General features: G+C 40.3%; 1 protein-coding gene across 12 annotated transcripts in view; it reads left to right on the top strand.

Moving 5' to 3' along the window:
• ENPP2 (ectonucleotide pyrophosphatase/phosphodiesterase 2) overlaps nt 1–22,489 on the top strand; it is a 110,737-nt gene that overhangs the window by 15,924 nt on the left and 72,324 nt on the right. For 8 of the 12 annotated variants that reach the window (XM_047841846.1, XM_047841844.1, XM_047841842.1 and 5 more), the window contains exon 2: nt 15,154–15,256. In XM_047841846.1, the coding sequence (XP_047697802.1) occupies nt 15,154–15,256 (103 nt within the window). Of the gene's footprint in view, nt 1–14,753; nt 14,947–15,153; nt 15,257–22,489 lie in introns of those variants that run through there. The other 4 variants (XM_047841847.1, XM_047841845.1, XM_047841840.1 and 1 more) reach the window with 3 other exon arrangements.

Here is a 22,489-nt window from a genome sequence, read left to right as displayed (position 1 = left end):
CAAATGTATGGTAGCATAGTGTACTATGAAAAGAAGTACTTAGAAGCTAGACTTCGGTTAGGCAGACCTGAGTCTGAATGAATCTGCATCACCTTGGGCAAGTTACTTAAACTTCTTGAGCTTCTGTCAAAAAGAGAAACCAATACGTACTCTGCACGGAGAGTGGAGAGGATTTCTGTGCAATGTCTGGCACGTTCTATGTGCTCAGTATATGGTAGCTGTTATTATTAACAATCAATACTACAAGGACTATTTCACTTAATCCCCACAACTCAATGAGGGAGGTGCTGGGTTTACTCCCATTTTACATATCTAGAAGCAGAGGTCTGGAGAGATTTCCTAATTCAGGCCACACAGCTAGTGAGCATCTGAGCCATGACTCTAACCAAACCCGACAGCCCAGGATTTTAGTAATTAACAAGTTGTATAACATCTCTCATTAGAGCCACAGAAGTTTAGCGGGACAATATAAGGTCCAGAACTTCTGCATTGTCTTGCATAATACTCTAGTGGCAAGCTGAGGTCATTTGTATTTCAACTTTGCAGTGGCTCTCTGTTTATAAAGGATTATAAGAGACCTGTAAGGCTAGGAGAGGCAGTATAAGGTCAGCTTGTCTTATGCCTGTCTTTTAGATGTACCCAAAGCAGATTGCTTAATCTCTTGCTTAAATCCATCAAATGACTTTGTGGAAGGTGTTTCTCCTTTTCTTAGCCTAATCCTGACCAGTGTTCTCTTTCTTTGGCATATTAAATTCCACCTGCCAATCCTATACCTGTTTATACCCACCTACAACTATATGTACATTTCCTTCAGGTGATGCAACAGTAAGAACAAAGTGTGTATAAGGATCCTTCCCTTTCTTTTTGATTTATTAAGAAAAAAATAAAATTGAATTCTGGTTATTTAATTTAATTTGAGTAGCTCTTTGGTGGTCATTACAGAGAGAACTCAGCCTCCAAAGACAGTTTTAAAAAGAGAGGTAACTAATAGAAGCCTAGAGTTGGGAAGGACCTAAAATGTTGTATAGCCAATCTTCTTCTGAATTTCCATACTTTGCCATAATTCTTGACCTCACCTACCCAGCCTTTTCTTCAATAGTAACTGTGAGTTCATTTTTGATGAGAGAACTCTGGCAGCACTGATTGCTAGAAAGTTCCTCTTATTGTGAGATGAAGCATGCCTCTCTGTAACTTCTAGTTTTGCCTGAGGAAGTACACAAAATAAAACTCATCTGTCTTGTATTGCCCTTAGAACATTTGAGAAGGACAACCACACCCACCTTCTTCCATCGTCTATGCAAGGCACCCAAGCTGCACAGTCTTCAACCATTGGCCATGGGGGAGCTCATTAAATATCCATTCTCTAAACATCCAGTGAGCCTTTTGAAACAAATCGGATTATGTCACTGCCTGATTGAAATCCCCCCAGTCACTTCTCATCACACCCAAAATGAAACACAAAGGCTCCACTGTGACCTGTGAGGTCCTGCATGGACCAGCACCCGATAGCCTCTTTGAGATCATCTGGGATTATTCCCCTGACTCCACTCTAGCCACACAGGTCTTCCTGAACATACTCGGCTGCTCCTACAAATTAGGGTCTCATTTGCTGTTCCTTCCCTCACTCTATCCAGATTCTTGTTCAGATGTCATCTCTGCTGAAAGACATTCATTACCACCCAATTGAAAGTAGCTACTGCCATTACTCTTTGTTCTCTTGCTTGGCTTTGTTTCCCTTATCATGTATAAAGTATCTGAAATTATATTACATTTCTTCTCCCACTCGAATGTGGGATCTTGAGGCAGAGGATTTGCTCTGTTCACTTTGCATCCCTAACGCCTGATGGCATACAAGGGTGCTCAGTAAAAATTTGTTGAGTAAATAAGCAAGGGAATGAATGAATGAATGAATGAATGAATGAATGAATGAATTGGGTAACACGGACTCCTCATCATCCTGGTCATGCCTTTCTCAATGCTGTGTAGTTTTAGTGACTTACTAAAACAAGACATCTAAAATGAAGATGGGAGTCCAGATGGGAGTCTAGGCGGTGCCACCTGAACTTTTCTCTCCTGGGTTGGGCAGTCATTGTCTACTAAAGGGACCCAAGATATAATGAAGTCACTTAGAGTTGTGATCAAGCATGGACTTCTATTGGACTTGCAGGTAACAAAAACTCCCAGCTTTCTTTTATAAAAATTGTTACCAGAGAAACGGCTAAAGGGACAGGAGGGTGGACCTTGTCTCAATTCTGCTGTTTATTTTTAAAAAAATTTTTAAATGTTTTATTTATTTCTGAGACAGAGAGAGACAGAGCATGAGCAGGGGAGGAGCAGAGAGAGAGGGTGACACAGGAATCCAAAGCAGGCTCCAGGCTCTGAGCTGTCAGCACAGAGCCCAACGCGGGACTCGAACTCACGGACTGTGAGCTCATGACCTGAGCCGAAGTCAGACGTTCAACCGACTGAGCCACCCAGGCGCCCCTCAATTCTGCTGTTTAAATAGCATGTGCAGAAAGACCACCTCAGGAGCATAACTGGCAGAATATATGAACTGTATCTATAACACATCCTACAAAAAATCTGTAAGACAAGAAGGTTCCCTGGTACTGGAGTAGAGCAGAGATTGAGTGAGCGTATCCTTAGTAGCCCCCACACATACCCACTGCATACCTCTATGACTTACCAGAGTGTGTTTAACAGACTTCCACGTCTTCCAGTTAAAACATGCTTCTTATCTCAGTATCCTTGACATCAAGTAGTACTTGGCACAGAGCAAGGTTTCAATAACCATCAGCTTATGTTGTAGGGAGTGCTCACTAAATCTACCTTGAATCAATATTATATGAATTTGTAAAATTCTGGTTTCTGGAAGTTTAGGTCACTTGTCTGACAATGATCAGTATTCTCTCTGATCTCCTAGGAACCTTGAGATGATATGGCCATGACGCCCACGGTTCGGGCCAGTTACTTCCTCATTACTACCCGATTCTTTTTTTGGGTGAGAATTAAGTCAGCCTAGGATAGAAGTTAATCTGTGGCTTCTGGTGTGTTCTGATTTAGGAAACATTATCAAGTATTAAAACTTATCAAACATTTATCAGATTCTCTACTTTAAAAAAATTTTTTTTAATGTTTATTTACTTTTGAGACAGAGAGAGACAGAGCATGAGCAGGGAAGGGGCAGAGAGAGAGGGAGACACAGAATGTGAAGCAGGTTCCAGGCTCTGAGCTGTCAGCACAGCTGGGGCTCGGACTCACGAACTGTGAGATCATGACCTGAGCCAAAGTCAGACGCTTAACCGACTGAGCCACCCAGGCGCCCCTGGATTCTCTACTTTTAATAGACTCATGTTTCTTGCAGCAAATAGTTAATATTCCCATTCCTTTTAGATCTTGCCAGTTTATAATCCTCATTAGGAAATCATGGAGAAGAGAAAACTCCTCCATTTAACAGGTGCTTGAACTTGGACAAGGTGTCTGATATATTTGACCTTGTTTTCTCATATATTGACAATGATAATAGTGTGAAAGCTTTTAAGGAGATTAAATAAGGCAATATATGTATATATAAGTGTCTCTAGTGTGTTGTCCAGCAAAGAGCAGGCACTTAGGAAATCCTAGCTACCACCTATGGAGTATCTGCTCCATTCCAGGTATGGTACCATTCATCCACACTTGATTCCCCTCCCTTCATCCTGTCCTGAACTGTCATGATGTCCCAGTCAGAGGTACGTTAGCTCTGCGACTTTGCCTATGAGCGGGCTTTCAGTTTTACTGATCGCGAAGTAGAAAGAGTGAGTGAGCCTTCATTCTTCTTATAGGGTTTTTTTTTTTTTAAGAAGTGTTCTTCAAATGCAAGGCATTAAAAAAATTCTAGTATAATTGACATATAACATTATATAGTTTCAGGTGTCCAATAGAATGATTCTGTATTTGTATGTATTACAAAATGATCACCATAATAAGTTTAGTTAACAGCTGTCACCATACATTAACTACAGAATTCATTTTCTTATGATGAGAACTTTTAAAGATCTACACTTTTAGTGACTTTTAAACATGCAATACAGTATTATTCATTATAGTCACCATGACCTGTACATTACATCCCCATGGCTTATTTATTTTATAACTAGAAGTTTGTATCTTCTGACCCCCTTCGCCCATTTTGCCCACTCCTCACCCCCCGCTTCTGGGTCTATGAGCTTTTTTTTAGATTCCGCCTATTAAGTGAGTTCATTCCATGTTTGTCTTTTCTGTCTGACTTATTTCACTGAGCATAATGTCCTCAAGGCCCATCTATGTCGTTCCAAGACATTGTTCTTAAATTCCCACAATTGTCCCACAAACTCTGATTACAGGTTGTTGCCATTAAGATTCAAGTCCCTTGAGATCCGTAGGCAAGAACTGGGTTTTCATTTTATTTTGAAATAAAATGAAACAGGAAACTTGATTAAAGACCTATGGCAGAGGCCCTGAAGTACTCTGAAAGAGATCCTCCTATTTTTAGGAATGTAAAAGGTTTCATCACATACAGGGGCTGGTTAAAAAAGGTTCACACCACCACTCAAATGCTTCAGTCCCTGTTAATTGTAAGTTTCGGAGGGTAACTGAGGTGACTCTGCACACAGCTTGGAAGGAACTGACCTGAGAGCTGAAGGTCAGGGTTAATGTTCCTTTCCTGTGGGTCCAGAGACTTTGGAATTTGCTTCACTGCAGGGATAATCTCACTAGCTCTCTCTTTCTTTTTAAGCAGCATTTTTGGAAATATAATTCATAAACCATAGAAACTCACCCTTTTAAACTGTACATTTCAGTGGTTTTTATTACTTTCATGGCGATGTGCAAACAACACCGTAACTTTGGAACATTTTCATCACCCCCAAACAAGACTTCATACCCAAAGCAGTCACTTCCACATCACCTGACAACCACTTATCTACCTTCTTTCTCTATGGATTTGCTGTTCTAGATGTTTTATAGAAATTAAATCATACAATATGTAGCCTTCGTGTCTGGCTTTTTTCACTTGATATTTTCAAGGTCCATTAATGTTATAACATGTGTCAGGACTTCATTCTCTTTTATTGCTGAATAAAATTTAATTGTATTGGTATACTTCATTTTTTTTACACATTCATCAGTTAATCATTCTGCTGTGAACATTTGTGTACAAGGTTTCATGTAGGCATATATTTTCAGTTCTTCAGGGTATAGCTAGGAGTAGAATTGCTAGGTCATATGATAACTCTATGACAAACTATTTTCCAAGGTGGCTGCGCTTTTATGATCCTATCAATAATATATGAGGATTCGCATCCTTTCCAACACTTGTTGTCTGTTTTTAATTTTAGCCATCCTAGTGGGTGTGAAAGTGGTATTTCATTGTCATTTTGATTTGCATTTCTCTAATGACTAATGGTGTTGATCATCTTTTCATGTATTTATTGTCCATTTATGTATCTTCTTTCTCAAAATGTCTATTCCAATCCATTGAAAAATGTGGGTTATGTGTCTTTTTACTGCTGAGTTGTAAGAGTTCTTTACATATTCTGTATACTAGGCCCTTATTAGATATTGATTTGCAAATATTTTCTCCCATGCTATGGACCACATTTTTACTTTCTTGCCATCTTGACAATGATGTCATTCAATCTATGAATGTGGGTGTCTTTCCATTTATTTAGGTCTTTCATAATGTAGTTCAATGACATTCTCTAGTTTTCAGCGTACAAATCTAATACTTCTTTTGTTAAATTGATTCATAGTAGTTTAGACTTTTTGATATTATTGTAAGTGCAATTGTTTTCTTAATTTCATTTTAGATTTTCCATAGCTAGTGTACAGAAATACAACTGATTTTTAAAAATATTTAGCTTGTGTCATGCAACCTTCCTGAATTTCTTTATTTGTATAGTTTTCCTTCAAGTTTTTATTTAAAATCTAGTTAGTTAACATATATGGTAAAATTTGTTTCAGGTGTATAATTTAGTGATTCCTCACTTACATACAATATCCAGTGCTCATCTAATAGTTTTTAAAGGATTCATTAAGATTTCTATATACAAGTTCATGTCTTATATATAGATAGCTATATTTGTTCCTTTCCAGTTGGAATGCCTTATATTTGTTTTCTTGCCTAATTGCCCTGCCTAGAAGTGCAGTGTTGAATAGAAGTGGTTAGAGAAGACATCCTTGTCTTGTTCTGGATCTTAGGGGGAAAGCATTTAGTCTTTCACCATGAAGTTAGCTGTAAGTTTTTCACAGAAGTCTTTTATCAGGCAGAGGAAATTCCCTTCTGTTTCTAGATCGATGAATGTCACTAGCTCCTGTTTGCTTGCAAGGGGAATCACAGAAATAGCAGTTCTGCTTCCTCTCCAAGAGGGCACCATTGTGCTGCTAAGCATGTGATGATGACATTCTAGTAGCAAGCATAAACTTCCTTTTAGGTTTGTGTTTATATTCAAACAAATTTCTTGAGTTGAAGCTCAAATTCTTGGGGCTTTCCAGTCCAAATAGAGGGTCTTTGTTATTGTAGTTCAAACCTGTGCCTTCAAGGCTGTCCCCAGAGTCACCCCACCCTTTACCAAATAAATGCTGCTCATTTTCTCTTGAGGTTAGAGAGAATGTGACAAGGGGTTTGTAACATCTCCAACTTTAATCTATACATAATCTCTCTAAAAGTAAAGGAATTTTCCTAGAACCTGTGTCACTGCTGAGCACCTCTTATGTGCTCAGTTCTTTGCTTAATGCTGAGAACATGATAACAGATGTAGTCTTTAGCCGCCTGTATGTAATAGTGTCTAATATTTGCACATTTTCTAAGTTTCAAGCACTGAGCTACTTGCTTAACATGCATTATATCAGTTGGTCTTCATATCAACCCTGTGTTATAAGAACTCATGTTATTTTTATTAATAATCCATAGCTTTGGGAAGGCTGTGAATTGACTCAGATTTGGATGAATGCCATGGAAGGAGGAGGACTTCAGAGCTGAGAAACACCATGAGGAGGCTGGAAATTTGGTTGGACTCCTTAGGGGAGGAGCTTGGCTGGAGTGAAAGATTCTGTCATTTGTCAATGAAAGATCTGGCCTGGGGGTAATTTGGGTCGCATTTTGGCATGTATGTATATATCTGAATACTACAACAAAAGGTTGGATTTAGAAAAGTAGGTAAGGGCACCTGGCTGGCTCAGTTGATCAGGGTCATGAGTTTGAGCCCCACGTAAGACATAGAGATTACTTAAATAAATAAAACTTTTAAAAAAGTGTTTAAATAGTGGAATTAACTTGGTTATTGTCTTTGTTTATTTTCACAAATTGCACTCCTTTGTAGGGAGTACTGTAGGGAGAAGGGGAGGTGGCTGATCTGATAGGATCTTGGCTCCCCACTCCCTACTTAAAGTAGAGCAGCTCCACATTTAGATGTTGGTATTCATTTTAAGATTTTCTTTGAAACTAAGGTTTCGCTGCTTCAAAAAGTGTTACAAATCACTGATTAGCCCAATAATCCTGCTTTACAGGTGAGGAAACATGGGCTTGAAGTCATACAGCTAGTAGTAAGAGAGTAAGGATTGAAGTTCCAATTTGAATTTCTTGATATCAAGTAATTCCTTCAACAAACGTTTATTGCCTGCCTATTACATCCCAGGAAAGATGCATAGCTCTGTGAAGCACAAGAATGACTCATCCCTGCATTCAAAAATATCACAAGGGACGGAGAGGCCTAAAAATGGATTTGTAGACAATATGGGAGCAGAGTGGAGGAACCCATTGCTCTGCACAGGAGAGGCAAAATCGGGAGGGAGGGGGGCGCTTCACAGAAGAGTGACACCTGACCTGAATCTTCATGAATATGTTGGAGTTTGCCAGGGAGATTAGGTGGAGAAGGGCATTCTAGGCCAAAGCAACAACATATATTAAAGAATGGATGTGTCACAGGGTACAACTTAATCAAGGCACAGCAAATATTTCTCTAATTAAAAAATTTACCATTTGCTAAGCATTCTTCTGTGCCAGGCATTGTGCTAGGCAATTTACATGGATTATTCCATGTAATACTCTTAAGATTCCTATGAGCTGCATACAGATGAGAAAACTGAGTCTTAGGATGGAGAAGTAATTCGCCTAAGGGTCATGTAAGGTCTCACAGTTAAACAGTAGTAGATTTGAATCCACGCAGCTTGATTTCGAATTTTTAAAAAATATTTTATTTTCGAGAGAAAGAGAGAGAGAGACAGAGTGCAAGCAGGGGAGGAAGAGAGAGAGGGAGACGCAGAATCCAAAGCAGGCCCCAGGCTCTGAGCTGTCAGCACAAAGCCCGTCGCGGGGCTTGAACTCACGAACCGTGAGATCATGACCTGAGCCGAAGTCGGACGCTTAATTGACTGAGCCACCCAGGTGCCCATAGGCAACTTGATTTTGGATTTAGAATCCTATTTGCGTTGCCAAGGGGTTTGGATTTTATGCTTTAGGTCAGTGGTTCTCAAACTGACAGCAGAATTTGCCTGGTGGGCTTGTTAACACAGATTCTGGGCTCTACCCACCCTGCCCCCAAGTTTCTGATTCCATAGATCTGAGGTGGGACCTAAGGATTGCGTTTGTAACAAGTTTCCAGGTGATTCTGTTCCAGGTAGCCCCCAGGATCACCTCTTGAAAACTGCTGTGATAGGGAACCACTGAAGGTTTTGAGATTGGGAGGAGCATCATCAAATTTGCATCTTACGCAGGGCCCTCTGGGAATGAATGGGAATGAATTAAGAGAGGCCTGAATGAAAGGGTGTTTGAAGGGGGCAGAAGGTTCAAACAGGAAGGGCAATTTTGAGGCGAACTGCTCATGCATGTCCTGTAGAATGAGGATGAAGGGAGAATCTAAACTATTCACATAGAAAGACAATTTAGAGGGGCGCCTGGGTGGCTCAGTCGGTTGAGCGTCCGACTTCGGCTCAGGTCACGATCTTGCCATCTGTGAGTTCGAGCCCCGCGTTGGGCTCTGGGCTGATGGCTCGGAGCCTGGAGCCTGCTTCCGATTCTGTGTCTCCCTCTCTCTCTGCCCCTCCCCCGTTCATGCTCTGTCTCTCTCTGTCTCAAAAATAAATAAACGTTAAAAAAAATTAAAAAAAAAAAAGAAAGACAATTTAGATACTAAGAACGCTCAGCAAGCCCTGAGAAAGGATGGTAATAACTGTAATCAATAACAAGACCCGGTAGACATGGTGTCTGATGAGAAACAAGAGATGGAAGGATTGCAGAAGTTTCCAGGAAAAGAAAAGAAGCTGGAAGGTGAAGCGGTTGTTTGGGTAGCTGCGTGCTGCATGTGTCAAGTTGAGGCCCCCATGTGGTGTAGTACAGGGATGTCATGCCATAGCGGGAAGAGGACTAAGCTAGCTTAGGAGATCTGGTTCCTCAGACCTGGCTCAATCACTTACTGTCCCGCTTTGGAGATGTCACATAGTCTTTGAGCCTCCATTTCTTCATCTGCAAGTGGAACTGACAGGAGCTTCTCACCGGCCCATGTGAGAGCCTAGAAGGCAAGGGTGGTGAAACTCTTTTCTAATTTTTTTAATGTTTTATTTTATTTTTGAGAGAGAGAGAGAGAGAGAGAGAGAGAGAGAATGTTTGTGGGGGAGGGGCAGAGAGAGAGGGAGACACAGAATCCAAAGCAGGCTCCAGGCTCTGAGCCCGACGTGGGGCTTGAACCCACGAACCGTGAGATCGTGACCTGAGCTGAGGTCGGATGCTTGACCAACTGAGCCACCCAGGCGCCCCTGAAACTCTTCTCTATAGTGTCATACCCACCCATCTGTGGCGAATATTACACAGTGCGCAGTACAAAGTGGACTCACACATGAAACCAGGAGGCTCTCACACACACCATCTCGCCATCTCGCCAAACTGTTACAACCTTCTTCCACTCGCCTGGAAATTTAGCATGCAGCTTGCATTGTAGCTGAAAAGAAGTAGACAAACCGACTTTCAAGTTTTAAAATGTACTGTAAGCTAGAGTTAGCAACAAAGGTGAGTTATTTCCAGGCAGTAATTCCTTTTAAACCTCAGTTATGAATAAATGTATTTTCAGTGTTTAAAGTCCAAAGGAACTTTAAAACAACTGCCTTAAGTGGTTTTTAAAACTACTGACATGTTTTGAAGCTATTAGCCGTATCCCTTATTTGAACTAAGTCTAGAATGTTAGCAAGTGGATATCAATCTCCACGTCTTTTTTGCAATCCAATTAAACGTTTAGGAGTGACTTTACTGAGTACTGTATGTCATCATAATCCAATTACATATTCATTAGCTCAGGAGTCACACTTCTTACTTTCCTGCCCCTGAACCCGTGTACCCAGTTCATTAATGGATCTTTTCCCCACCTGCCCCAGTTTTCTCCCAATCCACCACCATGGCCCTCTTGGTGCAAGGTGTCACTAGCTTTTTCCTGGATTACTTCATCATCTCCAAACTGATTTTCTGTGTCCGTTCTTGACTCCCTGCACTACATGTCCACACCATACAGAGATTCATCCTTCAACGTCGGAGTAACTTTCACCTGCTTAAGCTCTTTTAAGGCTTTTAAGGCTATCCATCACTTATAAGGCAAAGACAATAGCAGCCAACACTGGCCCCTACTAATCCCTTGACTCATTTCACAACACGCCCGCTTTTGCTCTTGCTGCTCTAGTCAAACCAGCTGTCTTTTCATATCATGGGTGTGCTGTGCTTCTACGCCACGTGGAACCTTTGCACACCCTGTTCGCTCTGCCTAGAATCTTCTCCCGCTCTTATTTAGTTACTCCCACCTACCCTGCACATTAGAGCTCAACTGCTACTCCACAAAGTCTTCCATGATCCTCCTGACTAGATCAATCCAGAGTTACATGTTCTCATAGCAGTGCTTACCTCTACCTTTCTGCACGTAATCAGTTGAGATCGCACATTTATTTCTGTGTCCATTTGATTCATATGGAGGGCAGGGGGCTATGTTTTGGTTCAGCTCCCCATATAGTACTAGTGCCAGATCAGTGCTTGGTACGCAGTAGGAGCTGATGAATATTTGTGCAATGAATGAATATTCTTAGAAGATAGAGATTGTTCTGGTGTGGGGGCTTTACACTTAGATCCACCGGGAATAAGTGTCATGCATAGAAGTTTACGATGTAAATTGTAGTCATTGAAAGATGTGCCAGTGTTGATTTCAGCTTTCAATTGTGTAATAACTAATAACACAAGTCCTGTTTGCATTTGAACAGATATATGCTATTTCTCCACTGGAGAACCTCCTGGGACCAAAGATTACCCATAAAACTTTACATCTGTGGTTCAGAATCTTAAGTGGTGTCTACTTTATACAATCTGCGGTCTTGAATTGTGGAGCAATTGGGCCAGCTTGTTCCTCCATTAGCCATCATAATTTTTTGCTCAATTCAGATTGGTAAACCCCTTTCGCAAAGACTGCTATCCTGTTTTTATTCTGAATTTTCTAATAGCCAGCAACCACAGCAGAATTAAAAAGCAAGACTTAGCTCAAAGAGTTTTAAAATGAAATAGGGAGAAGATGTGTGGGTATTATTTTCTTATTTGCTTAGTGTGTGTGCTATATTTGCTGCTCAACGATACTACTGAAAAATCAGGCGGTTGGTAATTGTCTAACACTAAAGTTTTAGAGCGTTCTGGGAATGGTGTTAAGTCAAGACACCATCATGCAGTTAACTCTGCATAATGAGAAACTGGATATAGATAAAGTTTGAAGCAGTTTATGAAAATTTCATAATTACTGCAGGCGGCAAAAATGACAACCGTCAATTATCTATCTCTCAAATCTCATTATGAACCTCAAGCCCTCTTACCTTAATCAGCGCTTGGGAACAAGGATCCACAGAACCATTTCATGAAAAGATAGACTGTGCATTAGTATAAATGCAACTACTGTAGTGCAATTAAGCAATACACACACTGCTGCTTTGTGCCACCAGCAAAGTAAATAAAATTCTGTTTTGCTGCTTACAGTTTGGAGATGATTCCCATGGAGGAACAGCCATGGAGATCTAGACTTTAATGTCCAATCAATAGTGAATGCTCTTAATAATATATGAAAATTACATTAGCATTAGACCAAGCAACTCAACATCCAGGGCATAAACAAATTGATTCAGAGTAATTTCTTCCAGTGCTCTGTTTCTCTAAATGTGCGCCTTACATTACTTATGTCAGAATAACCTATCGTGCCAATTCTTATCTGACTTCTAGAATCCTTGGTTTTTCTACCTTCCCCCCTAGATCTATTGAATCCAAATCTTGGTGAGTAGACCACAAGCACGCACATTTCAGACAAGCTCCTGAGGTGATTCTTATTCTCGAGAAAGCTTGAGAACCTCAGAATGATTTCTAGGGCCTAAGACTGTTGCAAGTTCTGGATTTCCTTCTGCCAGGGGGCAGTGTTCTCTGAAATGTAGCTGGATTAATAAACCATTCTGGAAGTTAATTTTAGTCTTTCTCAAACACTTTCTTGTTTACTGACCCAACTATAGCTGACATTGTTCCAAAATCTTAAACACCAGATAGATGGACTTTCTCAGTTTGGTTTTGTTTACAGAAGGTTTTGAACGATATTCCAGTCATTTAGCTGAATTTCTAGACCTATGGTATTTATTACCAGACTTTTGGTTTTCTCAGTTTTAGATAAAGAAGGGTAATTGTATTTTGTAGTTGATTTGATGCCCGAGGTAGAGACTTTGGTCATCCTCCTGCCAGTTAATTTATAGGGATGTTTTAGTAGTAAGATTCTTTTTAACTAGGGTTAGATGGTGTGTGTGTGTGTGTGTGTGTGTGTGCGCGCGTGCACACGTGTACTTGTGTATGTGTGTTTTTTTAATGAGTTCCGTGTGCATAATGACCTGAAGACAAAGTTCTTTGACAGAGCAGTTGACGGAAATAATGCCTGAGCTCAATCCTCTTAGATAATTGGTAACAAGTGCTGTACAGAAGCCAATTATGGATCGACTATTACACTGAAGCCTTTTTTCTCTGCACAGCTATGCTGCATGTCAAAAAAAATTAATGGATGATGTTCAGCTTCTGAGTCTTTTTTTTTTTCAAGGAGAGCCTTCATTATCCTCAAGCTGGGTTTCTACACTCAAATGTCAGATAGAATCTAAAGTTGTTGGCAAGGGCCGGGGAGGTTAGAGAGAAGGGGAGGCAGGTTTCGGGGGGAACATTTGGAACACGTGGCACACAACACAAGGCAGTCGCAGGCCTTTGCCTTGATTTTCCTTTTTGGTTTATAGTTTTCTACTATAAAAGTCAGGGTCCATCTTGAACTTGAACATCAATAGTAGAAAAATCTTACATGCGGTTAACATCTTTCATAAGACTTGCTAAATACCCAGCTCCAAATCATTTCAGTATGGCACACAAACTAAAGCAAGGGACTTCCCTAGAAAAATCCATAAGCCTGCCATCTCCGCAAGAATACAAGACTAAAAGGATTTTTAGAAAGGCAACTTCAAGTTTGGCAGTGCGTTTTCTTTTTCTCAATTAGCCGTTACTGAATTCTAGAATATATAATGAAAGCCAGGCCTACTGTGTAATCCACAGTGCTTGCTTTCATGCTATCATGTTTTATTTGAGCAGAGCCACTGCTCCGTTAGTAATCTGTTGCATGGTAAGTGCTGTATTTGTTTATGTACGCACATATGCTCAGTGCGAGATTAATGGTGCCCAGGCCTGGTGCGGGGAAAACCAAAGGCAAGCCTTCTTCCCTCATTCTGAATCTTAAAAACGTATTATATTTAAATAACTTTCAGATTTAGAGACCTCAATTTCTTTTAGAAGTCTCCCGGTTGCCAAATGCTTAGTAAAGAAAGTTGAACATTGGCAATAGCCTTGAAGGACACCGTGTTTGGTGACTGGATGACAATATAACTGGGAAATCATCAAGGAAACGATGTTTAAAGCTAAATTCTGGCTGCCATTGAGATTTCCTTCTTAAATTCGATCACTAATAAAGCTGCCCCATCCAACCCCTCCCCCCCCGCCCCCCCTCCCCAAAACCAAGCTGACAGTTTTTTTTTTTAGGGAAGAAGAGCCAGGCTCTTCTTATTCTGTCCTTCCTCACAGGGCAGAAGGACTCTCTACTGCTTAGCTGGCAATTCCCAGTATTTTGATAAAAGTTACTTCTCTAAACTCTAACAACAACATGGGGAAAAATAGTGCTATCTCTTGTGTTCGTTACAGTCCTGGGAGATTTTATCGTGAGAAATATTTGAGTAGTCGGGAGTAGCTGAGAATGTGGCAGTAGGGACAGGGTCATTTAAACTGCCAGAAAAAATAAATACATGGGAAAGACAGGGAAAGTTATTAGGTTTATAAATTATAAAACTTTCCTTGTTTAAAAAAAAATAAAGTCGTGAGGTGGACTACATTGAATAACTACATTGTAAACCTTAAAAGCTTAAAGCTGGTGGAAACCCTTTTACGGCTCTGTTTCATTTTTATCGGATCAAATACATTTGGTTTCTTTTTTAAAAACCATGTTTTTGTGAGGGAAGGAAAATGAACATGCACTGTTATTGGCCAAAGCAACATAAGAAACCCTCATGTTACCAGAGGAAACCACATGAAAGTGTGTGTGTGTGTGTGTGTGTGTGTGTGTGTGTGTGTGTGTGTGTGTTAGGGGCGGGACCGATAAGGGGGTGGAGAGAAGGAGAGGGGTGTTTCAAGCCTCTTAGGCTCAGAGCTGCCATTTGTGAATCAATCGTGATGAAATCAAGCTCCGGACAAATCAGGGGAGGCTGTCAACCTCCCAGGTGGGATTACTTGTAGTTATTAGACTGAACTCAGAGCCCCAAAAAGCAGTGCATTCAGTGTAGGCAAAAGAGAACACACTGCAAAAGGCTTTCCAAGAACCCTCTGCCATGGCAAGGAGGAGTCCGGTCCAGTCCTACCAGGTAGGAGAAAGATGGCATGGGGGGAAGGACTTGATGTTAAGAATCAGTTCCTGATTTGCAATTTTGCTTTTTGTTTTAAAAATCCAGACAGCGCTTTACAGTGCATTTTGGAAGTTGTAGGACTGGGTGGTGATGTTGAAGTCCTTTCATTTGCCTTCATATACTTTGATTCATTGGTTTGACACCTCAATCTCCCTATTCCCTTAGGTAATATCCCTGTTCACTTTTGCTGTTGGAGTCAATATCTGCTTAGGATTCACAGCAAATCGAATTAAGAGGGCAGAAGGCTGGGATGAAGGGCCTCCTACAGGTAAGTGTAGTGACTGTCAGCATTTTCAGTCCTTTTACAATATTATGGACTGGATAATCAATAGAAGCTCATTAAGAAATGCATCTTTAAGATAATCTTGCGGTATAACTAATGTAGTCCTAGTTTTCTTTGGAATAAAACTAGCTGTGTGTATAATTCAGGTGAGAGAATGTGGTTTTAATTAGAGAACATTTATGCTTGCTTCGTGATAGCAAGCTATTTAAATCTTTGCACTCCGATATTTATAAATGTTAAGATAAAATTAAAACTCTTGTGAACAGACAAGGCTAAGATAGAAGTGGTGAGAACAGGTGCTGGTTTAATATTGCAGATACATGAATTTGATTTCTTGGCATGTGATATAGGATGTAGTATTTTTCTCCAGAAACTTCTGACCCAGAAAAAAAAAAAAGAGGAATGGAAGTTAAAAAAAAGTAGTGAACTGTCTTTCTTTAAAAAATCTTTTTAACACTTATTTATTTTTTTTGAGAGAGAGAGATAGAGGGTGAGTGGGGGAGTTGCAGAGAGAGAGGGAGACACAGAATCTGAAGCAGGCTCCAGGCTCTGAGCTGTCAGCACAGAGCCCGATGCGGGGCTTGAACCCATGAACCGTGAGATCATGACCTTAACTGAAGTCAGACGCTTAACCTAATGAGCCACCTGGGCACCACTAAGAAAAGCAATGAACTGTCTTTCTGAAACTTCAGAGTTTAGGACTATGAAATCAAGATTTAGCTAAAGTAGGAAAAATATAAAAGAGAGGAGGTGCTTTGAAGAACTTACAAGAATCATTTGCACTCAGTTTTTTTCTTTTGGCATAAGGAAAGGTAAGTTTTAATAGTGTACCTTGACTTAACTAATAGAACCAACGTGAAAGAGTTTCCTTTTACAATACACTGTGCCGTAAGCAGTGTGGGAATTCTTATAAAGGAGCTCCTTGTGCGAACCGAGGGGGCTTAACTGACCAGGTCTTAAGTAATGAGTTGGTTAATTTCCTGGAAATTGGAGCTGCTGATGGTTTTATAAATAAAAATTACATATTAAGTAATGGGTACTCTAGGGGGCAATATTTTCTTGACTTTTTCTGACATCTCAGCATGTTTGTCTGCCTTCCTGTGAATTTTGAATTTTTCTGTATTTTTTTTTGACTTAACTAATCTAAAAGACTATATCACCTGTCTCTGTTTAGCCAGCATGAGCTTTTATTAACCACCCTATGCTATATATATTGATGGAATACTAGGTCTTCCTTACATCAAGTAAGTTGCTTTTAAGTCATGCCAGAAAGTTGAAAGAATGATATTAGAAGGAGTTTAGTGAGTCAAAGTGGGGTGTGGTCGGGGTGAAAAGTAAGAAAATAGATCATAAAAATTGCACCCCCAGGGAGCCAAATGGACAAAATGATTTGTCTTTTCTGTTGGGGAGGGAGAGGAGAGGAGATCACCAGGCTGGAGAATCCTGTTTTTATTGGTAACAAATGCTGTCTTCAAAGACCTCTTTCTCTTGTTCCAGATGAGTGTATCTCCCATTAACACTGACTGTAACTGTGCAGAGTGGAAGGGGAATTGGATCCTAAGTATGGTCGTGTGGGCAAGCTAGCTGCTTGAGAGCCCACTTCTGGTTCTTTCCGATGCACCTTAAAAGGAACTTCTCTTTCTGTTTCATATTAATGTATTACTTCAGCCAAAACTGATATTAAAAGCTGTTTTCATAATGAATGTGTAAATTCAAGTCACTCATTATTTTCAAAGTTGACTTTTTTGGAAAACAGTCATGAAATCCCTGGACTAGCATCCTGGATCCATGTAACTTGCTCTGTGGCCTTGGGCAAGTCACTTGTGACATCTGTTTCCTTAGCTGTATAATGAGAAGCAGGACTAGATGATTTCTTTCTTTTTTTTTTAAATTTTTAAAAATGTTTTGTTTATTCTTGAGAGAGAGAGAGAGACAGAGACAGAGCATGAGTGGGAGAGGGGCAAAGAGAGAGAGGAACACAGCATCCGAAGCAGGCTCCAGGCTCTGAGCTGTCTGCACAGAGCCTGATGTGGTGCTTGAACTCAGAAACTATGAGATCATGATCTGAGCTGAAGTCGAACGCTTAACTGACTGAGCCACCCAGGCACCCCAGGACTAGATGAGTTCTAATTTTCCTTATGGATTTAAAAAAAAAAAAAGCTTATGATTTCCAACCATTCTGTTTCATTGACTCTTGGATTCGTGTGCACTCTACAGGAGAACTTGCCAAGTATAGAACAGATTTATTAATCCTTAAATATATTTTGTGCGTAATTATCTCCCTGTGTTATAAGAAACAGCTATAAGAGGTCATGACCTTATCTACAAATCTAAGTGATTTTTTTGGATATTTTTTAATGTTTATTTATTTTTAAGAGAGAGTGAGACAGAATGCGAGTAGGGGAGGAGCAGAAAGAGAGGGAGACACAGAATCCCAAGCAGCTTTAGGCTCTGAAAGTCAGCACACAGCCCAACACAGGGCTCAAACTCACCAACCATGAGATCGTGACCTGAACTGAAGTCGGATGCTTAATCGACTGAGCCACCTAGGCACCCCTAAGTGATCTTAAATATAGTACCAAATATTTGCTTCTCAAATTATTTAGTTAAGTCATTGATTATTTTAGGCCTTTATGGTTATCTTCTAAAATAATTTTTAGTGAAATTTCTACCTTTGTGAAGCTTTGTTGGGATACAATACCACTTAAGTCTGAGTTTGGGGATTTTTGGTATGCCTGAACACTTCTTATTTTTGATTTTTCTGTTGCTATAGTTTACCGGCTTTTCAGGCACTACTATGGTTGCTTGCTCCTGAATAAAGACCAGAGATGTACTTTGGAAACTGGGTGAGAGCATAGTACAGAGAGTTGAAGCATTTTCATCTTTTTTAAATGTTCTCTGTGCTTAGAAAGGGCCACCCTCATATAACACATGTGGTTGGTTATTCTGTCAGCAAGGCCTTCACATCAGAAAACACTGGGTGAACTGTTATATATGTATTAGGGCAAGATAGTAAGCAGAAAGGCAGCCATGCCTATTTTCAACAATGCTTTCATGTTCCAAAGAAATCCTGGGAAGTTTAGTAGTTCAAGACTGTTTCACCAAATGGAACACAAAGGGTATTAATATACGGCCAACTTCCCACTGACCAGAGCAAGATCTCCCATTTAAAAGCATGTACCTTCTTGCTTAGTCAATGTAGTTCCTCAGAGTCCTCAACAATAGGTGAGAATGTTCTACACACAGGCAGACCCTCAGTGCTGTACTATGGACTGGGGTGTTAGTTTCAAGGCTGTGGCAATGCAAACAAACTGTTATAATTAACCAACTAGCACACTTGTTAGCTGGATTTATTGTTAGGACCCAGTGATCTATTGGAAGTAATGGTAGAATAGGATTTCTTCTACCAGATGATAACAGATCTATGAATTTATTGCAAGATCGGAAATGAGCGAAGCTAATTACGGTTCTATTGGGTAAATATAATGGGCAATCAAGTACATGGGATGACTGGAATAAATTTTCAAAGAAAATGTAAATAATAAGTCCAAATCAGTTTGACATCTTTGTCCCATACATCCAGTGTAGCCAGCTTGATTTGCCTTGATGATTGCGAGAGAATGTATGTGTATATATATATATATATATATATATATATATATATGTAGGTGCATGTGCACTCATAACTATGTGCATAGGTGCACGTTTGTGATGTTACAGTGGAGTCTATTTTCCTGATGCTTATGATAAATGCCCTTTCAGTCTGTAGATGGAAGTGGGATATTACCTGAAATATAAGCAACATACTTGGAAGACACAGAGAAATTGGTGAACTTGTGAATAGTTAGCAAGTAGAGATTTGAAAGCTCAATTCAACTCACTGTCATTTTTAGTGGCTCCAAAGTTTAAAAGTATGTGGATGGGAATAAAATTCATGAGTAAATGTGAAGTGAAGAATGTCGCTTGATGAGTAGAGTGTTTCTTTGTGAATCACACAGAAAACAACAATGGTAATAGGAACGAGAAGGTGGGTTCATATGAGAAGTTTGGGGATTTCATTCTACAGTGAAGAGCTTTCTTGATGACGGGATAGTAACACATAGGAAACTGCAAAGCTGACAGATAACAGCTGTGACCCTGACCCTGCGAGGAGACCTCTGTCATGATGAAGGTCATGTTATGGGGCTTTATGTTCAATCTAATGTAGAGTCAGGGGACATTTTAGAGTAAATGAAATAAAACTATCTGAATTAGAATCTAAGAAGGAGGCAGCTTTTTCAGTTTTTTTGTTTGTTCGTTTTTTGTTGTTGTTATTGTTGATGTTAAATGGAGCTCTGGAGTAGGGATTTTTCACTTCCTTAACACTATACAGAATCTTCTGTCTTGTCTGCATAACCAGAAATCTCAGTCCTCAGTGGAGTTCCACAGAGATTCTTGAATGGACAAATCGTCCCAAATCATGTCTTCATCAAATTCATAGCCTACGTACAAAATTTGAAAAATCCTTTGTGAATGAGGACAGTACCATAGTTGTATTCGGATGATCTAAAATTTTAGCCAGGCCCTGGCTATCTCAAATCAGGCTGACAGTTCTGATTTTCCAAGCAGGAAAATGGGGATAATGTTGCCTCTTTATCGGAAAAGTTTTTTGAAAACAAAATGCCATATTAGGGTTGGAGGGAATATAAGGTGTTAAGAATGTGAGGCTAAGTTTAATTTATCTTCACTTCTCTTTGAAGGCCAGTGTCTAAATTTTTACCTTTTCAAGTGGACAATACCTGTGCTTTCGATGACAGCATTTCACCGTTTGGGAGCAAATTTGCAACCCAATCAGACATATTCTACTGATTACCATCATAAATGCTACTTGAGAGGTTTAAAGTCGAATTAGAGTTTTTAATCTCTTTTATTTACATCACATAGAAATCTCTTTTCTTGTAGTTTATGGGGTCCTTCTACATGAGAATGTTGTGTTTATAAATGCTTTAAAAGTCCTGGTGTCTGAAAACTTCCCACGTGGACCTATTTACTGAAAAGGTTGTCTACGAAATCTGGTTCGGAAGCTGAGGAGGAGGAGAGAACAGAGAGGCTCCGGGAGTGGGTGCTGACAGGAACTGATGTATTTTGGAAGCCGAGGTCCTGACACACAGGCCTGTACGTAAGTGTGGCTCACTATGAGATGAGGTTGAAAATATCAAGAACGAGTGGCCACTGCAACACAAGAAAGTATGGCCAGAAAGGATGAGTCATATACTCCAGAAGGGGCAGAAGACAGTATGAAATGCTAGAGTTGGTCAGCGTCTTGAATGTCATCCATGTTGACCACCTCCTTTCCCTGTGGTTTGTACTTCAGACGGGCAGGCAGACACAGGAGAACCAGTTCTGTTTCAGTGCCCTTGAACAGGAGGCGGCAGAGCCACGGCCCACAAGCCATCACAAGGCTTTCCCCTCACTTTTAGGAAGCACTCGGGCTGAGGACCACGGAGAACGGGAGGAACAGACGGGGTGCCTATCTCCAACCCTGACCGCAGGACCACGCAAAGCTTCGAAGAAACGATCTTCCAGCTTTTAGGAAGCTAAATGTTTTCAAACTTAGGTACCGCTTCCCTCGCTGACAGTCATCCAGATCTGAAAAGTTACATTTTGCAGAGGGATTTAGAGGAAAACATGATTGGGAGTCCGGGATGAAGTCATGTTTGGGTCACAACTCTTGTCAGGAATTAGGTTCTTTCCAATAGTCTATTGAATCATCTGTAGTTTTTCCACGTGTAAGTGGCACCAGAACTCTACAACACTGCCTCTGTATATGTATGGTAAGATGGAATGTTATAGATATCTTTTTTAGGCTTATTTATTTTGGGAGAGAGAGAGAGAGAGAGCATGCATAAGTGGGGGAGGGGCAGAGAGAAAGAAGGAGGGAGGAAGAGAGAATCTCAAGCAGGCTCCACACTGTCAGTGCAGAGCTGGATGTGGGGCTCAAACTCACTAACCCTGAGATCATGAGCTGAGCCGAAATCAAGAGTTGGACACCTAACCGATTGAGCCACCCAGGCGCCTCTAAGATGGAATGTTTTAAAAATAAGATTTTACTTAACTGAGTGAAAATAATTTTACTTGTGTCTATCAGAATTATGAATTTGAATGGAATAAATCATGTTTTTACATTGGTGTCTTTAAATCATGAAATGCTTCTGTGAAAAATAAGGAATACGTAGCACTTTTTTATGCCTATCACAGATGTATGTATATACATGTGTTAAAATTTGAAGTCCCTATTTTAAGAAAACATATGTCCGTATAGATTGTAACATTTATTTTTTAAGATTCTGGAACTGACTTGCATCTTAGAAGTAAAATAACTTATTTAAACATGTAGCAAGGGGCAGCAAGGGGTACCTGGGTGGCTCAGTTGGTTAAGCATCCAGCTCTTGATTTCGGCTCAGCTCATGATCTCACGCCCTGTGTCGGGCTCCACGGGGAACAGTAGAGCCTGCTTAGGATTCTCCTTCTCCCGCTCCCTCTGCCCCTCCCCCACTAAAAAGAAAAAAGAAAGGCAGCAATAGAATTTGAATCTCATAAAAGTGTTGGCAAATGTGTCATATGAAATTCTAAACCTCCATACTTATCACACATTTTTGACTGGATCCTTTTGAGGTGTTTTTGTCTTTTGTCTTCCTTGTTGGTTCTGAGATCCTGTGGAAGTCTCAGTATTTGTGAGACACAAGTTCACTGATCCTGCAGTTTTCATCACGCCGTTCAATAAATTATAGAACCTGGGTTCTCAGATTGATATTCTTCTCTTGATTTAGGTCAGGTAAAGGAAAGCTTTACAGATTTTAGAATTTAGACTTTTATAAGTAAGAAAATCTTTCTATATTTAGCCATGGAACCAGGTATAGTAAAAAGAGAAATTCTAAAATCTGTCCTTAGCCTGGCGTGGGGATGTGAGACCTGGTCATGGAGTGAAAAAGCCAGAGCCTGGAGGATGAACAGTAGAACCACGAAAGCATTGGAACCAGAGCTTGTCATGAAAGATGGCAGGGGTGAGGTAGGCCCTCCCTGGAAAGGTGAAGTGCTGTTATTCTATTCTTTCACCTGATTTTATCAAAGGAGGTACAGAAGTTCAAATTCTGGAGACTATTGGATTGGAAGAACTATGTGGATCAATTCACCTTCCCATTTCTCTTCCTGCTGTTGTCAGCTGAGTCCAAGCCATCC

Source organism: Prionailurus viverrinus, chromosome F2 (assembly GCF_022837055.1).
Source record: "Prionailurus viverrinus isolate Anna chromosome F2, UM_Priviv_1.0, whole genome shotgun sequence".
Lineage (NCBI taxonomy): Eukaryota > Metazoa > Chordata > Mammalia > Carnivora > Felidae > Prionailurus > Prionailurus viverrinus.
Note: the sequence above shows the minus strand (reverse complement) of the source record. Positions and strands in the feature narration are given on the sequence as shown.